The sequence below is a fragment of the Geotrypetes seraphini genome, chromosome 2 (assembly GCF_902459505.1).
Source record: "Geotrypetes seraphini chromosome 2, aGeoSer1.1, whole genome shotgun sequence".
Lineage (NCBI taxonomy): Eukaryota > Metazoa > Chordata > Amphibia > Gymnophiona > Dermophiidae > Geotrypetes > Geotrypetes seraphini.
The window spans coordinates 42,549,121-42,569,543 of record NC_047085.1 but is presented as its reverse complement, the minus strand read 5'-3'; the positions used below and the strand labels follow the sequence as shown (position 1 = coordinate 42,569,543).

Genomic DNA, 20,423 nt, shown 5'->3' with positions numbered 1-20,423 from the left:
ACTCCACCGCTTGTAATAATTCAAAAAGCGGGAAGCTAGTTGTGATGCTTCATCATTGGCAGTCAATTTTGCATGATATTTTTCCCCCTAATTTTAACTCTTTTTTTATTTATTTTTTCTATGTATCAAAAATCTTTAAAGAAATAAATATTTCAGAAACTCTTCACTTCTTGAGTGTCATAATGTATGCTTTAAAAAGTAGATAATACTTATCTCAGCCAAAAACCCAGGGAGTCAGACCCGACATGTTTCACAACCAAGTGTTTTTTCAAGGGTCTCCCAAGGGTGCCGCTGTCATCCGACTCCAAGTTAGTAATGAGAAAAATTGAAAAAACACTTGGTTGTGAAACATGTCGGGTCTGACTCCCTGTGTTTTTGGCTGAGATAAGTATTATCTACTTTTTAAAGCATACATTATGACACTCAAGAAGTGAAGAGTTTCTGAAATATTTATTTCTTTAAAGATTTTTGATACATAGAAAAAAAAAAAAAAAGAGTTAAAATTAGGGGAAAAATATCATGCAAAATTGATTGCCAATGATGAAGCATCACAACTAGCTTCCCGCTTTTTGAATTATTACAAGCGGTGGAGTGGTGGGGCTGAGGCTTCTTTTTTTGAATACAACATATTAAATTGATGAAATTAAACACAATCCAGACAACGTTGATATTTATTCATGCTACTCGACTGGATTTAACCATTTTTGTTGAATTTTTGCCATAAGGTTTGTAAGCTTTAAGTTGGATTTTTTAGAGTCAGACTCTAGAGGGATGGAAAGGGTGTCTGACATTTCCTTAAGAAATTTGGTGAAGGACGAGTGCTCTGGCTTGCTAGCAGGATCCTGCACCGATGGATCATCCTCATCTGAAGAATAATCTGCCTCGGTACCGAGAGGGTCGTCAGAATCATCCCACAAATCAGGGTCCCGTACCGATGAAAGACGGCCCTGAGAAAGGGGAGTAGAAGGCTCGGTATGCTTGGTCTTGCGCACCGATTTACCTGATCGCATGGACACCGTACCGGGTGACTGTACAGCGGTATGGGTGTCAGAGAACAGCACCGGCTCAGAAGTTGAGTAAGCGGTGCGTCGAAGAGACTTTGGTTCTGCCGAGAGAACCGGCATAGAGACAGATTTTTGCGGTGCCGATAACGTCGATGCTGACAGAATAGGCTGTTCGACCATCGGCACCGAAGGCTCAGTAGGTACCGACACTGGAAGGTGTGGAGTTAAGAGAGCCGGGAGCAAGTATTGTAATTGCTCCTTAAGTTGGGTCTGAAGGATGGATGCTATTCTCTCATCCAAAGACGGGCCCGATGGCACCGGTACCGGTTTTTTCTTGCTCGGTACCTGCGATGCAGCTCGACGCTCAGGCGAAGTCGATGCCGATGAAGAGGCAGTGACTTCAATGGGAGCGGAGCGTTTGCGGGGCCGGCGCGCAGTCTGCAGGACTTGACTCACTGCTTGTTCGGATGGCTTCTTAGCCGGCTTACCTACAGGGTGCGACACCGAGGATGGATCTTGCGGTGTCGAAGTCACCGGTGCCGATTTGGAGGAAGTTGTCGGTGTCGATGTCGGGGGAACTTCCATGGCGGCCCCGAAAAGAATCCGCTGTTGAATTTGGCAGTTCTTTAGAATTCTCTTTTGGAGAGAACTGCAGCGGGTGCACGTTTCAGCTCTATGGTCCGGACCCAGACACTGAAGGCACCACTTGTGTGGGTCGGAAAGGGAAATAGGACGTGCACACCGCTGACACTTCTTAAAACCCGGTGAAGGGAGCATGAAGGGAAAAACGGCCGTAGCAAAATCGAAGCCCGAGGCTTCGATGGTGCCAACAGGCTCCGCCGGGGCCGACCGGGGAAAAAAAAAAAAAAAAAACCCCCCCCCAAAAAAATATCGGAAAAAATTATATATTTTTTTTTTTTTAAAGAAAAGAAAGAAAACAAGAACGTGAACACTTCACGACAAGAAAAAACGCGCGAGCGGGAAGGCGGAAACTATGAAACTGGGGACAAATTGATTGACTTCGACTTAATATTAAAGTAGTACTAATACTATTATTTCTAGAGTGCTACCAGATGTACACAGTGCTGTACAGTCACAATGGAGACAGTCCCTGCTCAAATGAGCTCACAATGTAATCAATAAAGACAAACAGGATGCCAGGGTAGGGGTTATAGTTAGCAAGGGATAGTGTAACTGTTGGCTAGGATGGTGAGGAGGGTAGTGGGAAGTAGGGTTATCAGTTGAAGGCTAATCTAAAAAAAGTGGCGCTTCCCATCAAAATTGGAGCTAAGCCCACCGAAAAACTTGCCTCTAAAGCAGGCAAGCTGGAAGCAGCAGTAAGGGAGTCGCCTACATCATCGGCGGTAAGGGAAACCTTATTTCCCTGACCGTCGGTGGCTGGGGGAATCACTGTAGGTGGTGAGGGAAGCCTGGGCTTCCCTGCTGTCAGCTGCTGGCGTGCAAGGCACTTGTGAAAAGGATTCCTGGATGCTGGCACCCAAAGTAAATGAGGATTCCACTTCGCAGTGGCCAGTACACTGAAAGCACAGGCCGGCCGCATCGACCTTGCATCTGGAGAACAATGAGCACTTTTTCCCTTTAAAAGTACGCAATAAGCAACCTAGCTAAGGAAAAAAGTGCCAGTTAGCAATAAAAAGCAACAATGAACTGAAGGCTCCCTTCAGACTGGCACTGCCTCAGGATTTTTTTTTTCTGTCAGAACAGACTCTACTGGCTCTATAAGCCATATGCCTTGCTGGTATTGGTGGCAAGGCTTACGGCTGAGGCACCTCTAGAAAAATTTGGGGGATGTGGAGGAAATGGGGGGAGGGACTCCTCGTGATCCGTCGAGTGCGACACCCCCAAGGCCAGACATACCCCCATAAGGGGACCCCCAAGCTCAGTCCAGCACCAAACTGAGAACACACTGGTTAGACTAGAGCAGTGTATCTCAAACTGTGTGCCTCCTGAGATTCCAAGTGTGCCGCGGCACACTGAGGAGGAAGAGAGGCGCCTGCCAGCCAATCTTGTGCATCCTCCACGGAAGCAACAGGTTATCCTGTCTATCAAAGATAGTGGGGGCCGTCTTTATACGAGGGCGGAAGACAATTCAGTCCCAATTTGTGAAATTTTATGAGGACCTTTATTCGCCCCGAGAGTCATCTGAGCAAGATCGTACAGATTTTTTCCAGAATTTAGCTTTACCCCAAGTGAGCGATGACCAACTTGCACTTTTGAATGCCCAGATTACAACCGAGGAAATTCAGGCAGGTATTAAAACTTTGAAATTCACGAAAGCGCCGGGCCTGGATGGGTTCGGGCCCGAATACTATAAAATTGTGGCGGATTTGATCCATCCTGCATTGGGGGCTGCTTATAATGTGATGCATTCGCGGAAGGGGTTCGGACTGTGAATATGGCCCATGTGGTATTGCTGCCTAAACCGGGGAAGGATCCCACCCAGGTGGGATCGTATCGCCTGATCTCTCTGCTCAACCAGGATGCTAAACTCTTAGCTGCTATACTGGCCCGCAGTTTAAATGTCCTTCTTCCTCTCTTAATCCATGAGGATCAGGTGGGCTTTATTCCTGGCCGGTAGGCCTCCATGAACCTTTTTTGGGCCTGCGAGTTAATTGTGCCAAGTCAGAATTGTTGCCCCTGGATGCTTTTCACCAGGAGGCCTGGCATTCAGCTCTCTATACCGGCTGTCGGGGGTCTGCTGTGGTATCTTGGAGTGTATTTGAGTCCCAATTTGTCCCTCATGTATCACTATAACGTCCGTTGCCCTCTTGAACAAATCAAGGCTCTTTGCAACCGCTGGAAGGAGCTACCGTTAGGCCTGTGGGGCAGAGTAGCTTTAACTAAAATGGTTCTCTTGCCGAAGCTCCTGTATCCGTTACAGACTCTCCCTGTATGGCTCTCTGCTCGGGATGTAAAGGTTTTTTGCTCTATTATTTCGACTTTCATTTGGCGCCACAGGAGGGCTCGCATTAGTTATTTTAAGTTGATGTTGGATAGATCGTGGGGTGGATTGAATCTCCCAGATATCAGACTTTATAACATGGTGGCTCTGTTTCGCTTTATCCATGAGGGCTGGACAGGACATTTCAAGTATGCCCCTGGGAGGTGGCTCACTTCCTGGTGCGTACTGCACTCTTTTTTGGCTTTATTACATATGCAGCCATCGGCAGTCCCGGGGGGCTCCCCGAAAATGCGCCTTCTACAACCGCTTCGGCTGGCATGGCGGTGGTGGAGGCGACAACAGCGGAAAACGCCTGCTGTGTCGGTGCTGCTGCCCCTGTGCGGTAATCTTGCCTTCATTCCGGGGATGGGTCCCTCCCGAATCCAGGCCTGGGAGCAGCGGAGGTGCCGGACATTGAGAGACGTTTGGGATGGGGGCGGCGGCGAGGGTGCATTTCCCACGTATGCTCAGCTTCAGCAGTGGTGGGATCTGCCGAACCACTTTTGGGTGTACCTTCAGGTCCACCACTACTATGCTACGCTACAGCGGAGATGGGGGGGGACGCATGGCTCTGTGGTCCCCTGGATGCACAATTCTTTCTGGTCCCTCCTTCCCAGAATATGCTACGGGCGACTATCTCTGGGTCCCATTGATGGCGTGGCCTCTATGTGGAGGGGGGAGGGGGCTTCCTGGGGGATCAGAGGGAGTTCCTTGAGTTGTTTGGTCATATAAGATCCATGGGGGGCTCCTCTGATCTCCAGGAGATGCAGTTTAAGAACCTACATAGGGCGTTTCTCTCTCGGAAGTGAGGGGCTTCTATGGGCCTCTGGGAGGGGGATATTTGTACCAAGTGTCATCGCTCCTCTGGGACTTTGGTCCATCATTTTCTGGAATGCCCCTCCACTGATCTGTGGTTGCATGTTCTTCCTTTTTTGGAACAGATTGTGCATCGTCCTATTCCCCATGACTATGGCATGCTCTTATTGGGAGATCAGAGGGTGTTGGTGGACGCCGGTTTCTCGGGTCCCCAGCAGAAATTTCTTTATTTAGCCGTTCTCTTGGTGAAAAAACTCCTCTTGCAATATTGGGTTTCTTATCAGGTGGCATCCTTTACTCATTGGCTTCATCGGGTTGCTCAGGTAGCCCGCTTTGAAATCCACAGAACTCCCAAGGGGGGGAGGCTTGACCATCGCTTCTATGTGGGGCTCTGGAAGGCAGCCTTGTTACTATGTCCCGGGGAATCAATCGCGCAGTTGGACAATCTTTCTTGATTACACTTTTTCTACTTCACCTTTTCTAGTTTCCCTTTCTTTCTTTCCTCCCGTTTCGGGGGCGTCAGGGCAGTTCCAACATGAGGGGTGAGTGCCTGAGTGTGTTTGATAGTGTGTCTGTGGAGCGTCTGAGTTTTGTCTGGTGTGTTTGTAGTATGTGCATGTGCAGGATGACTGGAGGGTTTGCTTTTGCTCTATATAAGAAAAATTTGCAGATTGTGACTGGAGTGTATGGTGCTATTCCGTTTATTTCTTTTCTGTATACTGCCAGTTTGATATAATACTCAGTTTTGTACCTATTCCGGGCCTTGTACTGTTGGATTTCTGTACACTCTGTGTTGCACTTGCTAATAAAAATTAATACACAAAAAGAAATGATGGGCAGGAAAGGGGGGAGGGTAGAAATGTTGCACAGGCAAGGGGGAGGGTAGAAATGTTGCACAGGCAAGGGGGGGAGGGTAGAAATGTTGCACAGGCAAGGGGGGGAGACATGCTGCTGCTGTAGCACCCAATTGGGGAGAGAGGGAAGGAGGGAGAAAGAAGACAAGGGAGAGGAACCAGAAATGCCAAGTCCATGGGAGGGAAAGGAAGAGAGATACCAGACCATGGAAGGAGAAGAAGAGATGCCATGGCATGAGGGAAGGGAAGGAGATAAGAGATATCACACCATGGTGTGGAGTGGGAAGGAAGGAAGGAAAGGAGAAGAGAAAGAGAGAGATGCCAAAGCATAGGGGAGGGAGTGGAGACAGAAAAATGGAGAGGGGTGAAGCTGAAATGAATCATGTGCAAAGGAGAGAAGGGACCCCAGATATACAGTTTATTGAAGGGACATAGAAAGAGGGAAGATGCCATATGGAAGAGAGAGAGGGTGGACAGTAAATGGAAGGGGCAGAGAGTGTGTGGGCAGTAGATGGAAGTGGTAGAGAGAGAGAGGGCAGAAGCTGGGTGGAAGGGGCAAAGAGAGGGCAGATGTTGCATGGAAGGGAGAGAGGACAAATGCTATATAGAAAGAAGAGAGCAAAGAGAAGATGATTAAAGTAGAAATGACAAAAGGTAGAAAGATTTTTTTTGTTGCTTTACTTAGAATCAAGCAATATTGTAACTGTATTGATAAAAGTTTATAAATAGGAAATGAGGCAATTTTTTGGAATAAACCCCTTTCCTTAAGACAGGATACCATAAAAGCAGTATACTATACTGTTCTGAAGAAAGATTTGGCCTCTGAAAGCTAATTGAAAATTGGATTAGTCCAATAAAATGGTTATTTTCTTATTTCTCATTATTTGTTTTATTTTTATTTGTTAATTTGTGAAGTGGTGATTTGTTATGTATCAGTTTAGTAGCATAAGGCACGTCAATATTTGCCATAGCAATCAGTGAACGTATGAACTATACTTTGGTGCAATCTAGTATATACAAACTAACAGACCCAATGAGCCGAACGCGTTGATCTTAACCAATACATTTTTATATTTGTTTATTAGTCATATGCGTAGAATTTCTCCTTATTTTCAGTTCAGTGTTTTAGTGTTCACTGTTTTTAGAATAGTGTAATTTTAATTTTGCTAACAATTTGAATGTAGGCCCCTCTTGATCTTGAGGCCCTAGGCTGAAGCCTAGTTAGCCTATAGGAAAATCCGGCCCTGCACATATGCTAGGTACGCCACTTATCTGTAGTACCTGAACATTGGAGAGTGGCCAGTGTAGCATTGACTTTTAAAAAAGGTTCGGGGGGTGATTGGGAAAATTACAGACCAGTAAGCCTGACTTCAGTTTCAGCCAAGATAGTGGAAACTTAAAGAACAAAATTACAAAACATGTAGACAAACAGTTTAAATGGGTCAGAATCGATTGCAAAATGCAAGTCTTAAAAGCATTTAGGAGCAAGAATGCAATGTGGAGATTCTAGAACTTGGACACGCAGGCAAATGGTCGGGTAATAGCTGTGCTCCATGTCAGACAAGCTAATATTTCAAATTTAAAGCTTCAAAATCGATTTATTCATTGAAAAAAAAGTGGATAAGAAGAAAATGGCATCGGGCAAACAAAATAAAAACGATACAGGAGCCGGAGGATCAGGAACAAGCAGTAATAAAAGATCAAAGCCTGAACCAGGGACACCTTCAAAGGTTCCGCTGCCTTCAGAAGGAGAAACAGACATGATGATGGAAATAAGACAGATCAAAGATATCGTTTTAGATATCAAAAAACAACTTCAAAAGGCAATTGACGACGTAGCCATGCTTACAAAAAGAGTGGACCTAATAGATAACAAAATAACTCACTTAGAAGAAAAATCGGAAGAGGTACATACTGAAGTCATGCAAAATAAAAAAGCTTGGAAAGAAATGGAAATAATGAAGAGAGACTTGGAAGATTGTTTGAATAGGGAAAAAAGAAATAATTTAAGAATTATAGGGATGCCTGAAGGAGTGGAAAAAAATGATCCCATCACTTTCCTGGAACAATTTCTTCCAAAAATCCTGCCTCTTAAATCCAAAGTGCCTCTCGAAATTGAAAGAGCACACAGAATACCAGGACAAAAAACAACATTACAAAAAGGTCCAAGAACTTTAATATTTAAACTATTAAGATACCAACATGTTGCTGAAATATGTCAACTGGCTAAAGAAAATAAAAATTTAAGATGTCAAGATGCACGTATACACATTGTACCGGATTTTGCCAGAGAAACTGCCTTAAAAAGAAAACAACTACTGGATTTAAGACCTCAATTAAGAGCACTAGGAGCAAGATATGGACGTCTATATCCAGCGATTATGAAAGTAACTTTGGGAAATAAAACACAAAACTTCACAGATTACAAGAAATTAGCAGAATATATAGAACAATGTGAACAACCAATGACTTCTTAAATAAAACGCTGAGTAAGTTTATCAAGATTGATATTTTTTTTTCTCAAATGACTGTTTATATTTCATATTATTTTAAATCGTTACTGAAAATAGACTTTGAAAAAAAACAGTTTGAATTAACTGATTTGAATATATAGAATCTTCCAACTTACTTTTAAAAAAAGAGAAAGATCGATGACACGAGCACGGAACTTGGCTCGGTGAGAGCATGGATGAGTGGCTGACATGGGGGAGGGGCGTTATGTTGACTTCATGCTGTGTGTTGCTGCACGACTCAGGGAGTTGGAGGATTGAGTCGGATTTCAAATAGACTGAGAGGATTGCGAGGTGAATGTCTCCCTGCCATATAGTCCCTCAGAGACACAGAAATACCCGAGGTATGATGGTTGCTATGACACTGCCGAACAAAAACACGAAGAAGCATGCATCTACAGGAAATCTCTATTCAACCAATGAACTACACCGGAAATGAAAAAAAAAAAAAAGGTTGTTTTCACGTCATCACTTCTACGGAGGAAGAAGAGAAAACTTGAAGGAAAAAAAAAAAAAAGGCATTTATACCAACGGAACTATACGGAATGAAAATATATTTAATATTAGATATAAAATATAGAATGAAATAAACTGTATTTACAAAGAAAATAATAATAACTTCATAGTAAGAATATGTTTTATGATTCAGATACAAGCTGAATCCATTCTCTATAAGATACAGTTCTTTACCGGATATAGAGAAAAAGGTTTATGGATAAGAATCATTAAAGTTTTCAATTGACCTATTAAAATAGGAATAAGAATGAGTAAGAGAATGGGTTATGATAGATTTTAATTTTTTTTTTTTTTTTCACAATTTTTACCTTTTAATTTTAGATGAATGTATCTCATAGAATAAAAATTATAATGAATGAGATGAATGATTGAATTTATAAAAGATAAAATGTTTGCTTAAAGTATTCTAATAATCTTATCCTTTTTATAAATTCAAAATATCTTATATATATATTTAATTTAGCTGAACACAACAAAATTTAGATAAAAGTATTCATATAAATAAGAAAACAAAGATATATAAATTGTTGAATTTTAATAGTAGTATTTACATTATTACTATGGAGCTTGTGATATTAAAATATTTTATAGCTTGTAAGGAGTGATGTTAAACCTGATCTAATTTTGCGTTTCCAAGTATTCGTATATGTATGGGGTGGGGAGGGAGGAAATAGGGGGGGTATTAAATTTCAAGGGTCTGTGTACAATAGGTAATTCTTTATTTTACCTTGTATGTGGGAAAAAAAAAAAGATTAAAAAAAATATTGAAGATTGGGATGTTACATTACAAATTATATTAATGCATAATGGATCTTAAGATAATATCTTTAAACGTTAATTGTCTCAATCACCCGATTAAAATAAAAAAAGCATTATTATTTTTAAAAAGACAGAACGCTGATATATGCTGCATACAAGAGACCCATCTTTCAAATAACGAATCTATAAAGCTAAAAGATGATTGGGTCAAACAATGTTACTTTTCTTCAGCAATAGGAAAAAAAGCTGGTGTTGCTATATTAATAAATAAAAAATGTTCTGCTTCTTTTAAATTTAATGTGAAAAAAGTTCAAATTCAACTGTGTGTTGTTTAGGACGCCTCAGCCCCACCACTCCACCACTGTAATAGATTTATTATAACAGCGGGAAGACTGTGTGGTGCCTCATCATCGGCGGTCCATTTTTTAATTTTTAATTTTAATTTAATTTTTAAATATTTTTATATAAAAATATATAAAATATTTATATATAAAATATATTTTTAAATAAAAATATTTAAAAATAAAATTAAAATGAAAAATTAAAAAATGGACCGCCGATGATGAGGCACCACACAGTCTTCCCGCTGTTATAATAAATCTATTACAGTGGTGGAGTGGTGGGGCTGAGGCGTCCTAAACAACACACAGTTGAATTTGAACTGTATTGATCCAGTGGATTACTTTTTTCACATGCTATTGATTTACACTGGATTAAAGTTTTGTGAAAAAAATATAGCCAGTCATTATCAATCTTTTAAATTTAAGGCAGCTGATCCTCTTGGAAGATGGATATATGTGGAAATGGACATGGGAAATACCACCATGACGCTCTTCAATATATATGCCCCTAATTCGAACCAGAATGAATTTTTTAAAACTCTGCAACAATTAATTCTTCCACTTGCTACTTCAAATCTAGTAGTAGCAGGGGATTTCAATGCTGTTATGGATCCACTGATGGATAAAAGTCCGAGAAGATTTATAAAATCATTAGGCCTTAATAATTTGGTACAATCTTGTGATTTAAAAGATATTTGGCTTATTCTTCATTTTGATGGTCGGGAATTTTCGTTTTGCTCACAGGTTCATAATTCTTTTTCTAGAATAGATTACATTTTTGTTTCTAATCAATTAGTACATCAAGTCACACAGGCTGTCATTGATCCAATTATACTATCTGATCATGCCGGAGTGTGGATTGAAATTAAAATAATAAATCAGAATGGAAATAGACCTATATGGAGATTAAATAATACATTGCTCACAGATACTGATTTTTGTGAAAATCTTTTAGAAAAAATAAAAGATTATTTTCAAATTAATGATACAGAAGAAATTTCAATAGAGACTTTGTGGGATGCTTTTAAAGCATATATTAGAGGACAAATTATTTCTTATTCAGCATTGCAAATAAAAAAAGAAAAAAAAACAATTTACAGAATTGGAAAAAGTGGTGAAGTCTCTAGAATCAAAATTAATTGAAAAATGGGTTTATTTGACACAACAAGAACTTTTAAAAGCTAAAGGTAAATATAATGAAATTTCTTCAAAAATTATTAGAAAAGATTTATTTGTACAGCAAGCTTTGTATTATGGAAATTCGAATAAGGCAGGAAGAATGCTAGCAAATTATCTTAAAGCGAAAAAAAGAAAAACAAAAATAATTGCTATTCAAAATGAGAATGGTGAAATTTTATCTCAAATTGATCCCATTATAAAACAATTTTTAAAATATTATAAAGATTTGTATTCTTCTGAGCCTTATTCGAAAAAGGAAAAGGATGGTTTAGATTTTTTAAAGTTAATAAAAGGACCAAAAATTCCTGAACATATAAAACGAAGTTTAAAAGAACCAATATCCTTAAAAGAATTAGATACAGCTTTGAAATCCCTTAGGGTTGGATCCGCTCCAGGTGGAGATGGTTATACAGTGGAGTTTTATAAATCATTTCAAAACATTATAATGCCCTATTTATTAAAACTATATCAGACACAACTAAATAAAGGTTGTATTACAGGTACTATGGCTGAATCAATAACTATAGTTTTACCTAAGCCAAATAAAGATCCCACTTTGGTTTCAAATTATAGACCAATTTCTTTAATAAATGTGGATGGAAAAATTTTAACTAAGGCATTAGCATTAAGATTGGCTAAAGCTCTCCCTTTCATTATAGATATGCATCAGACAGGTTTCGTTGCTCAAAGACACTCATCTCATAATACTAGACTGGCACATCACATGTTATATTTGACAAAATCCATTAATGACCCAGCATTCTCTATTTCATTAGATGCTGAAAAAGCTTTTGATAGAGTGGAATGGATCTTCATGTTTCAGGCAATGGAATGGTTTGGAATAGGATCCGGATTTATACAAATAATAAAAGCATTGTATAGCTCCCCTGCTGCTAGATTATATATCAATAACAATTTTTCAGAAAGATTTATTCTACAAAGGGGGGTTAGACAAGGATGCCCACTATCTCCTTTGCTTTTTGATATCGTTTTAGAACCCTTATTATTAGCTATAGAACAGGTAAGGGAGATACAGGGTATTCCGCATTCAGATAGAGAATATAAATTATCAGCATATGAGGATGATATTTTACTTTATTTGAGAAATCCGGAAACAACTATTCCAAATTTGCTTGAATTAATTGAAAAATTTGGAAAATTTTCAGGTTATAAAATAAACTGGAATAAATCAGAAGTGCTTCCACTCAATGTACATTGTACAAAAAGTTTATTTAACTCATTTTCTTTTATTTGGAAAGAAGAAGGATTAAAATACTTAGGAATTTAGATTACAAAAACTGTGGATGAGACTATGAAAATTAATGAAAAAAATTTATTACAAAAAGTGTCAGAAATGTGTGAACAATGGAATCCTTTATGCATATCTTGGTGGGGAAGAGTGCAAATTGTAAAAATGATGATATTACCAGTAGTTTGTTACCAAATGGGTATGATACCAATTATTTTTCAGGGGTCTTTTTACAAAAAATTGGATAAGATGTTAACAAAATTTATTTGGCTTGGAAAAAACCCCAGAATTGCTCTAGTATCTTTACAAAGACCAATTGCGGAGGGAGGGGTAAATTTTCCAAATTTTTATAGGTACCTTCAAGCCTATATTATGCGTCAGGGTATGTATTGAATCCTCCCAGAGCCCATTGAACATATACCAGATTGGTTCTGGTTAGAATGGAGATTAATGTTTCATGTAATCAGTATTCAAATGCCAAGGTTATATAAGGATCAAAAAATATTTGTTGATACTTGGAAAACTATAAGATATATAAGTAATCTAACTCCTATTCCAATAACTAAATCAACGACTCAAACAATATGGCTCAATCCAAAAATCAAAGTTGGCGGTTTTAAAATTATCTGGAAACATTGGATGATTGCTGGAATTCGTATTTTAGAGGATGTAATGAATAAAGGTAAACTGCTTGAGTTTTCACAACTGCAAAATAAATTCGGTTTGAATAAATCACAATATTTCAGATGGATGCAATTGAAGCAGGCCATTCAGGTAGGGTTCCCTGAATGGAAAAATCTTAATAACTATCATAGTATGGAATTCTTATGTTTTCAGATAGACTCCATGGGTCACCAGGCCGCAATGTGGTATAAATTAATATCTGGATTCGTACATAAAAAGAAAAAAAATGGTCTTAGAGATATTTGGAGCATTGAGATTAAGCATCAGATTAATGCATCTCAATGGCCACGACTTTGGTCTTGGAGGTTAAAATGCACATTGTCAGCTTCTATGAGACAAACTTGGTTTTTTATTTTACATAGAGCTTTATGGACCCCCACACGTTTACATAGAATAGATAGCTCTAAGTCTAATAGATGCTGGCATTGTCATCTTGAAGCAGGGACATTAGATCATCTTTTATTCTATTGTCCATTCATATTAATATTTTGGAAATCAATTTGGCCTCAAATTAATAGGATGTTAGAAAATCCGGTAGCCTTGACATATGATACGATTCTGTTTGGTACTGCAATGAGAGCTCGAAGTCAAATTTCATCAAATAACAATAAACTTTTATTTATATTGACTGGAGTAGCAGTACAGCAAATTACACATAATTGGAAAAATTATGACAGATTAAACTATAATTTTTGGTGGAACTCAGTTTGCCATATATATAAAAGATGGAGCGTACATTTGCAACACAAAAAGGATATATGGATAAGTTCAAGAAAATTTGGGGACCATTAACAGATTTTTGCAATGACTGATTTTAATTTTTTCCCATAATAAGATAATGGTTAAAGAAGGGAGGGAGGGAAGGGGTAAAGAATTTATTCTCTTTATTATACATTATAAAAAATATATCATAATGAATGAATGATAGTCCTATGAGAAATTAATGTGATAAAGGGAGAGAAAAGGGTTCATAATTAAATAATAATTGATAAAATCATTACAATATATATGTTATATAAATTCATAAGAAAAATAATATAAAATATGGTTTATATAAAATACATTATAGAGATATCAAGTGTATTGTAAACATAAATGTATGGAAAATTTATAACACTTGTTGATATGTGAAAAAAATCAATAAAAAAAACTTAAAAAAAAAAAAGAATGCAATGTGGAGCCAGACTACCAGCTGAATTGAATTCTGGAAGAAAATTGTTAACTTCCAGAAGAGGTGTTGTGAGAGGACTTTCAGAGACAGATCTTCAATTGGAGAAAGGTAAATTTAAAATTAGGTAAGCTCAAGGACTTTATTTTAAGTACTCTTCTCATTTAAATGGGGAGTTTTAAAGGATAGTTCTTAGCATAGAAAGTCTATTACTGTTCCTAGGCTGGAAATTTAAAGTGGCTATTTTAGAATTGCTATAGTATCAGCATAAAGCACAGCTAAGCACAGGAAGCATCGGTTTAGACTTCAATGCTAAAGAAACTGGAACTCCTTCTCCAGAAATGTACTGGGTCATTTTTTTTTGTAAGGGGGGTGCTTATATCTCTGGATTTGGACCATTTTTATACTAAATGTATTGACTTTACTGATTTTTCTCACATGCTAAGTTTTATTCCATTCTGTTAAATTTTTTTGGGGGGTATTATATTGGAACCTGATGAAAACATTGGTGCCTCAGTTAAGAATTTGGAAGTACACTAGTGAATCCTGGGGCTTTGAGGTTTCCATTTTTAAAAAATTTTTTGTTTGAAGTTAGCCTCATGGTAGGCTGACACAGTTTGGCGCTAGCAGGTGCTTAGCAAACTCTTATTGAGTATTATACTGCCTCCAGACAGATGGATGGATATTTGAGACCTTTGTATAATTGTTTCTAATTACTGTTGGGTTAGAAAGAATAAAGAAGGGCTTAAAGACATACACGTGTAAGCTATAAGAAAAACAGCCTGTTCAGTTTCTTCTTAGTACTGAGGGAGAGAAAAAAAAATTATGCTGGAATATTTTGCAACTTACCTGTGCAAAGATGGGAAGGAGTACTAGCAGCCACAGGCAAAGCTGGTATCTTAAGCTTCTCACTGTGTTCAGTTTCCCCTTTCTTATACTCAGATGTACTATGCTTCGGCAATACATGGTAATATGATGGTACATACTTTGAAGAGAAACAGCCTTAAAAATGAAGAGATTTGTGTGGTATTTATAAAATGGTCTAAAACAGAACGCTTTGCAACAACAACAACAAAAAAATACAGAGTGAGTCCATACTAGACAGTTTACAATATAGGCCCTCTTACTAAGCCGCGGTAGAGGTTTCTACCGCAGACCGAGTGCTTCGGAGCATTTATCACTCTGGGTTGTGGTACAAACCTCTACCACAAACCTTTACCACAGTTTAGTAAGGGCTGTGGTACAAACCTCTACCACAGTTTAGTAAGGGGGGTGAAGGGACAAGGATAAATAGGTAGCTGAGGCATTTGGAAATGACGGCTTGCTGATCATCACAAGAATCCATGACAGACAGAAGATCTAAGCCCAGGTTTCTGTGACCCCAATCCATTATTCTAATCACAAAACCATTCATTCTTTCAGGCAAAACATTTGGTTTCTCTTTCAGATACAGTAGCATCAGTACATACCCCTTTTCTTTCGAGATGCCTGAATTTCTTCACAGAGCTTTTCAAAGTCTTCATCTAATTCTGTCTTAATATTTGCATATGCAGCATCTCTAAGAGTACATGCTCTGTGCCTGATCAAACGATCTGAGAATAGAGAGAAAATTACTTGTTGATAGAATTTTCCTAAAACAGCATTCTTACTTTACAGTATAAAGTACATGGGCACTGACAATATGTATTACATTTCATCAAATAAGTCCATATGCTTACATTTCATTCAGTATAATTTCAGATATTACAAAGTACACCTATTTTGCCTTTCTTCAACTAGATTTTATTATGTAGACCAATTTATCAAATATATTTACTGCCAAACTACCAGAAATATCAGCTAAAGATGATGTTCACCTTCAAGCTCCAAATAACCGAAAAGGGACAAACTGAAAAAAATATTGAACTTAACAAACTTATATCAAGTATTTATGTAGTTTTATGCTACAAATATTTACTGTACCTGACTTGAGCTACAACTAAAAAAGGCATTAGCCAAATCCAAACAAAAAAAGATCTGGGGACCATTAACAGACTTTTGTAATGAATGATAACATTTTCCCAAAGTAAGATATTTGATAGGAGGGGAAGTGGGTGGGTATTATTTTATTCATCTCATAATGTATATGAATTAGAGAATGACACGGGGAAAAAATCTGTCCCCGGCCCACCATCCTCTTCCCTGCCCCATCACCGCCATTTCCTTCACCGCCCCGTCACCGTCACCCCTTTCACCGCCCCGTCACCGCCACTGCCATCCCATTCACCGCCCCGTCACCGTCCCCGCAGCATCCATATAAGCCTTAGTACTGTAATATTTAGCTTATTCCTTTCTTATAAATCAAAGTTCCTGCTGCTGAACTAGATAAAGAGATGTTTAGCTGGCAGGGCTTTGTTTATAAATTTTTATCAACACAACTAATATACTACTTTATCCTAAAGCAAAAAATAAATAAATAAATATAATTTTTTTTCTACCTTTGTTGTCTGGTTTCTGCTTTCCACATCTTCTCATTCAATTCCTTCAATCCACTGTGTGTCTTCTCTCTGCGTCTTCCATTTGCTGTTACTGTGCCGTCCCTTCACCCTCCCCCAATTGGTCTAGCACCCATCTTCTTCCCTCCGCTCCCCCATAGTCTGGCATCTGTCTTCTTCCCACTCTGTCTTCCACATTTCCCTTCAGGGTCTGTTCCTCTCTACTCTCTTTCAATGTCTGTTCTATTCCTTTCTACCACCACCCTTCCCTCCCTCCTTTACCATCTTTCTACCACCCTTCAGCTCCTCTCGCATGGCCTATCTATCTACCTCCCTCTCTCTTATTTTCGTGGCATGTTACAATGTAATTTGGCAAGCCGCTGGAGCCTGCGAGCTCTGTCCCTGTCCCATTCCCACAAACCATCTCGCTTCTGTGTTCCTATTTTCCCCATTTCTTTTTTTTTTTCCCATTATTTTTTATTTTCAAATTTTACATTAAGTGTACAACATATTAAAATACAATTGATAAATTTTCCCCATTTCTAATATCTCTCCTATGTATCTGCCATTGCCCCCCCCTGTGTCCTTATACCATCCCCATGGTATGTCCCCCTTTATGTCTCTGTCCCTATGCCCCATGCACATAATTTCCCCTCTTTCTGTTACCTTCCTCTGTCCAGATTTCCCCTATCTTCCTCTTCCATACCAGCGTGTCTTCTTTTCAACCCCATCTAGCTTCTTTCCTTCTTTCTCACTCCCCCCCTGCTTCCAGCATCTGGCTCACCTGCCTGTCTTCCCCTTTCTTTCCTGCTGTGGGTTTCTTTCTTTCCCTCTTCATCCCCTTGGCCCAGAATTCTTTTTCCTTTCACTCCCTCCTTCCTAGTATGAGCCGGGAACAAACGCGATCGCAGAGTCTAGCAGCCCCCACCTACCTGATCGCAGCGTTTAGCCAGCTCCCTCCCTACAACTCACCTTACATTCTGAGTTTGCCGGCTTCCTTTTTCCCTGAGCCGCACGTGTTTAAAGAGACGCTCACGCGTGGCTGCGCGAGTCCATCAAGATTCTCCTCTCCTGCAACTTCCTGTTTCCGGTTGCGTCAGAGGAGAAGCTTGATGGACTTGCGCAGCCGGGCGTACACGGCTTTTTGAACGCGTGCGGCTCAGGAAAAAGGAAGCCGGCAAACTCAGAATTTAAGGTGAGGTGGAGGGAGGGAGCTGGCTAAACGCTACGGGCGGGCGGTGGCTGCGGGGACCGCACGATCCTTAATGCCTCACTGCAGAGACAAGACCATTCACTGCTCCACGGGCGGTGAATGGCCTTGTCCCTGTCCCCGCAGCGACTGTTATTTTTCATTCCCCGTTTTGGCGGGTTACCCGCGGCTAAACGCGGCTAGCCACGGGTAACCGCCACCGTGTCATTCTCTAATATGAATATATCAATAGTTTTGCTGTATTAGGATGGAGGGGAGGGGAGGGGAGGGTTTTCTACTTTAATAATAATTGTTTAGATATAAGGTATATTACATAATATTCAAGATATTATAGAATATAAATATGTAATGAAATGTTGTATTTAACGTGTTACATGAAAGTTAATCAAGTGTGTATTTATAAGTTCATATGACTTTATCTAATACACTTGTTGTAATATGCAAAAATGAATAAAGAATTCAAAACAAACAAAAAAAAAGAAAAAAATTCAAATATATCATGCTTAGTCTTAGGTGGGATACAAGGTTTTAAGTATATAAATAAATAGCATCTTAGAGCATCTCACCTGCAGGATCTCTGTCTGGGTTGTATTCTAAAGCATTACTGCAAATTAGATCAATATCTTTCAAGTAATCCTTTACCGTCTGATATTTGTGCAGATCAATTTTACTGATAATGGTTGAGAGGTCCATTGGTTGTGCAATAACTGTGACGTAATCAGGAACCTGGAAGTTAAATGACAAAAGCTTCATAATAGAACTTCATAAACTAAAAACTGTCAATACCTTAAACTTGTAAAAACATACACCATTTAGGTAAAGTGCTGAAAAATAGTTGCACTCTATTATGATTTCATCATAAGCAAGATGCATTGGGATAGGCTGGAGTTAGCTTGGATGGCAATTCCAGTGGTGGGACAGTGTGGTCAATGCCGGGCAGACTTTTACGGCGTGTACCCCATGCACGACAACATGGATCAAGAGTAAGAAAACATGATTTTTATCATATTCATATAGTCTGAGCATAGGTCTTGGTTATCTCAGGGGAGAGGGGAAAACATTTTATTGTAGATCTTAGCAAGTAAAATTAATTACGGGACAGGTAGTTTAACATTGTCTCAAAAATCAACATAATTGATGGGCAGACTGGATAGATCACACAACATAGTTCTCACTTGTAGCAGGTATTCTCCAAGGACAGCAGGCATTATGTTCTCACATGTAGGCGATGTCATCCATGGAACCCGGCACGGACAGTTGAAAAGTATATTGCCAATTTAAAACTTTAAGACCACCCATACCATGTGTATTGGTGCCTTTTGCCCGATGTTGGCTTGTGTGGCCATTAGTTCAGTGACAAAGTGAAGAAGTCAACTAGGAGAGATGGGAGGGTTGTGAGAATATATGCCTGCTGTTTTCAGAGAACACCTACTACAGGTAAATGTTTTCTCTGACAACAAGCAGAGATTATATTCTGACAAGTGGAACTCCCAAGCTGCCAGGATAATGCCTCTGAGAAGAGGGTTGACAACTATCATGAGCATAACAAAAACAAAAGGGTTGGAGGGAAGTTGGAATCTAAGTGAAGAAAATTTTGTACAACTGCTTAGTCGAACTGATTAGCCCACATGGAATCCCAACACCACCAGATCTACTAAAAAATTCAAACTATACTTCTCCTCTTTAAAAGGCATATCCCATGCAGAAAAATTAGGGACATCCCTCTTCTTCAAAATCATCGAACTCTGGAACAGCTTTACTATCCCGCTTCGGAGTCTGACCTCCCTCCAACTCTTCCGAAAACATTTAAAAACATGGCTTTTCTCTAAAATGTAACGACCTCTCCCTCTTTGATATACTAAGTCTCTCTAAACTTCTCTGTACTAAGTTCTTCTTTTCTTTTGAGTTCCTTTCTATATCAATTCTTGTAAACCGTGCCGAGCTCTACTTCTGTGGAGATGATGCGGTATACAAACTTAAGGTTTAGTTTAGTTTAGTTTAGGATGTGAATGTATGAATTGAGGACAAGGTGACCTCAATGGAAGTGGAACATAGATGGGCTACTGAAGTTGCCATTGCTCATAAGAATTGCCATTCTGAGACAGATTGAAGGTCCATCAAGCCCAGTATCCTGTTTCTACAGTGGCCAATCCAGGTCAAAAGTCTCTGGCCAAAACCCAAATAGTATCAACATTCCATGCTACCAATCCTAGGGCAGCATTGGCTTCATTCATATCTATCTCAATAATAGACTATAGACATTTTTTTCCAGGAGCTTGTCCAAACCTTTTTTAAACCCATTTACGTTAATAGCCATTACCATATTACATTACATTACGGATTTCTATTCCGCCATTACCTTGCGGTAATCCTCTGGCAATGCATTCCAGAGCTTAACTATTCTCTGAGTGGAAAAAATATTTCCTCCTATTGGTTTTAAAAGTATTTTCCTAAAACTTTGTTGAGTGTCCCTTAGTCTTTGTAATTTTTGACGGTACACGGCAGGAGAGTTGTTTTTAGAACATAGAACATAGAAAAAGACGGCAGATAAGGGCCGCGGCCCATCTAGTCTGCCCACCTTAATGACCCTCCCCTATTTAACTCTGTGTAGAGATCCCACGTAACGATCCCATTTCTTCTTAAAATCAGGCATGCTGCTTGCTTCGATCACCTGAAGTGGAAGTTTATTCCAGGGAT

General features: G+C 39.2%; 1 protein-coding gene across 4 annotated transcripts in view; it reads right to left on the bottom strand.

Moving 5' to 3' along the window:
• ATAD2 (ATPase family AAA domain containing 2) overlaps positions 1-20,423 on the bottom strand; it is a 332,232-nt gene that overhangs the window by 66,755 nt on the left and 245,054 nt on the right. For all 4 annotated transcript variants that reach the window (XM_033933747.1, XM_033933750.1, XM_033933746.1 and 1 more), the window contains 3 exons: positions 18,293-18,452; positions 15,512-15,634; positions 14,892-15,044 (listed from right to left, as the gene is read on the bottom strand). In XM_033933747.1, the coding sequence (XP_033789638.1) occupies positions 14,892-15,044; positions 15,512-15,634; positions 18,293-18,452 (436 nt within the window). The remainder of the gene's footprint in view (positions 1-14,891; positions 15,045-15,511; positions 15,635-18,292; positions 18,453-20,423) is intronic.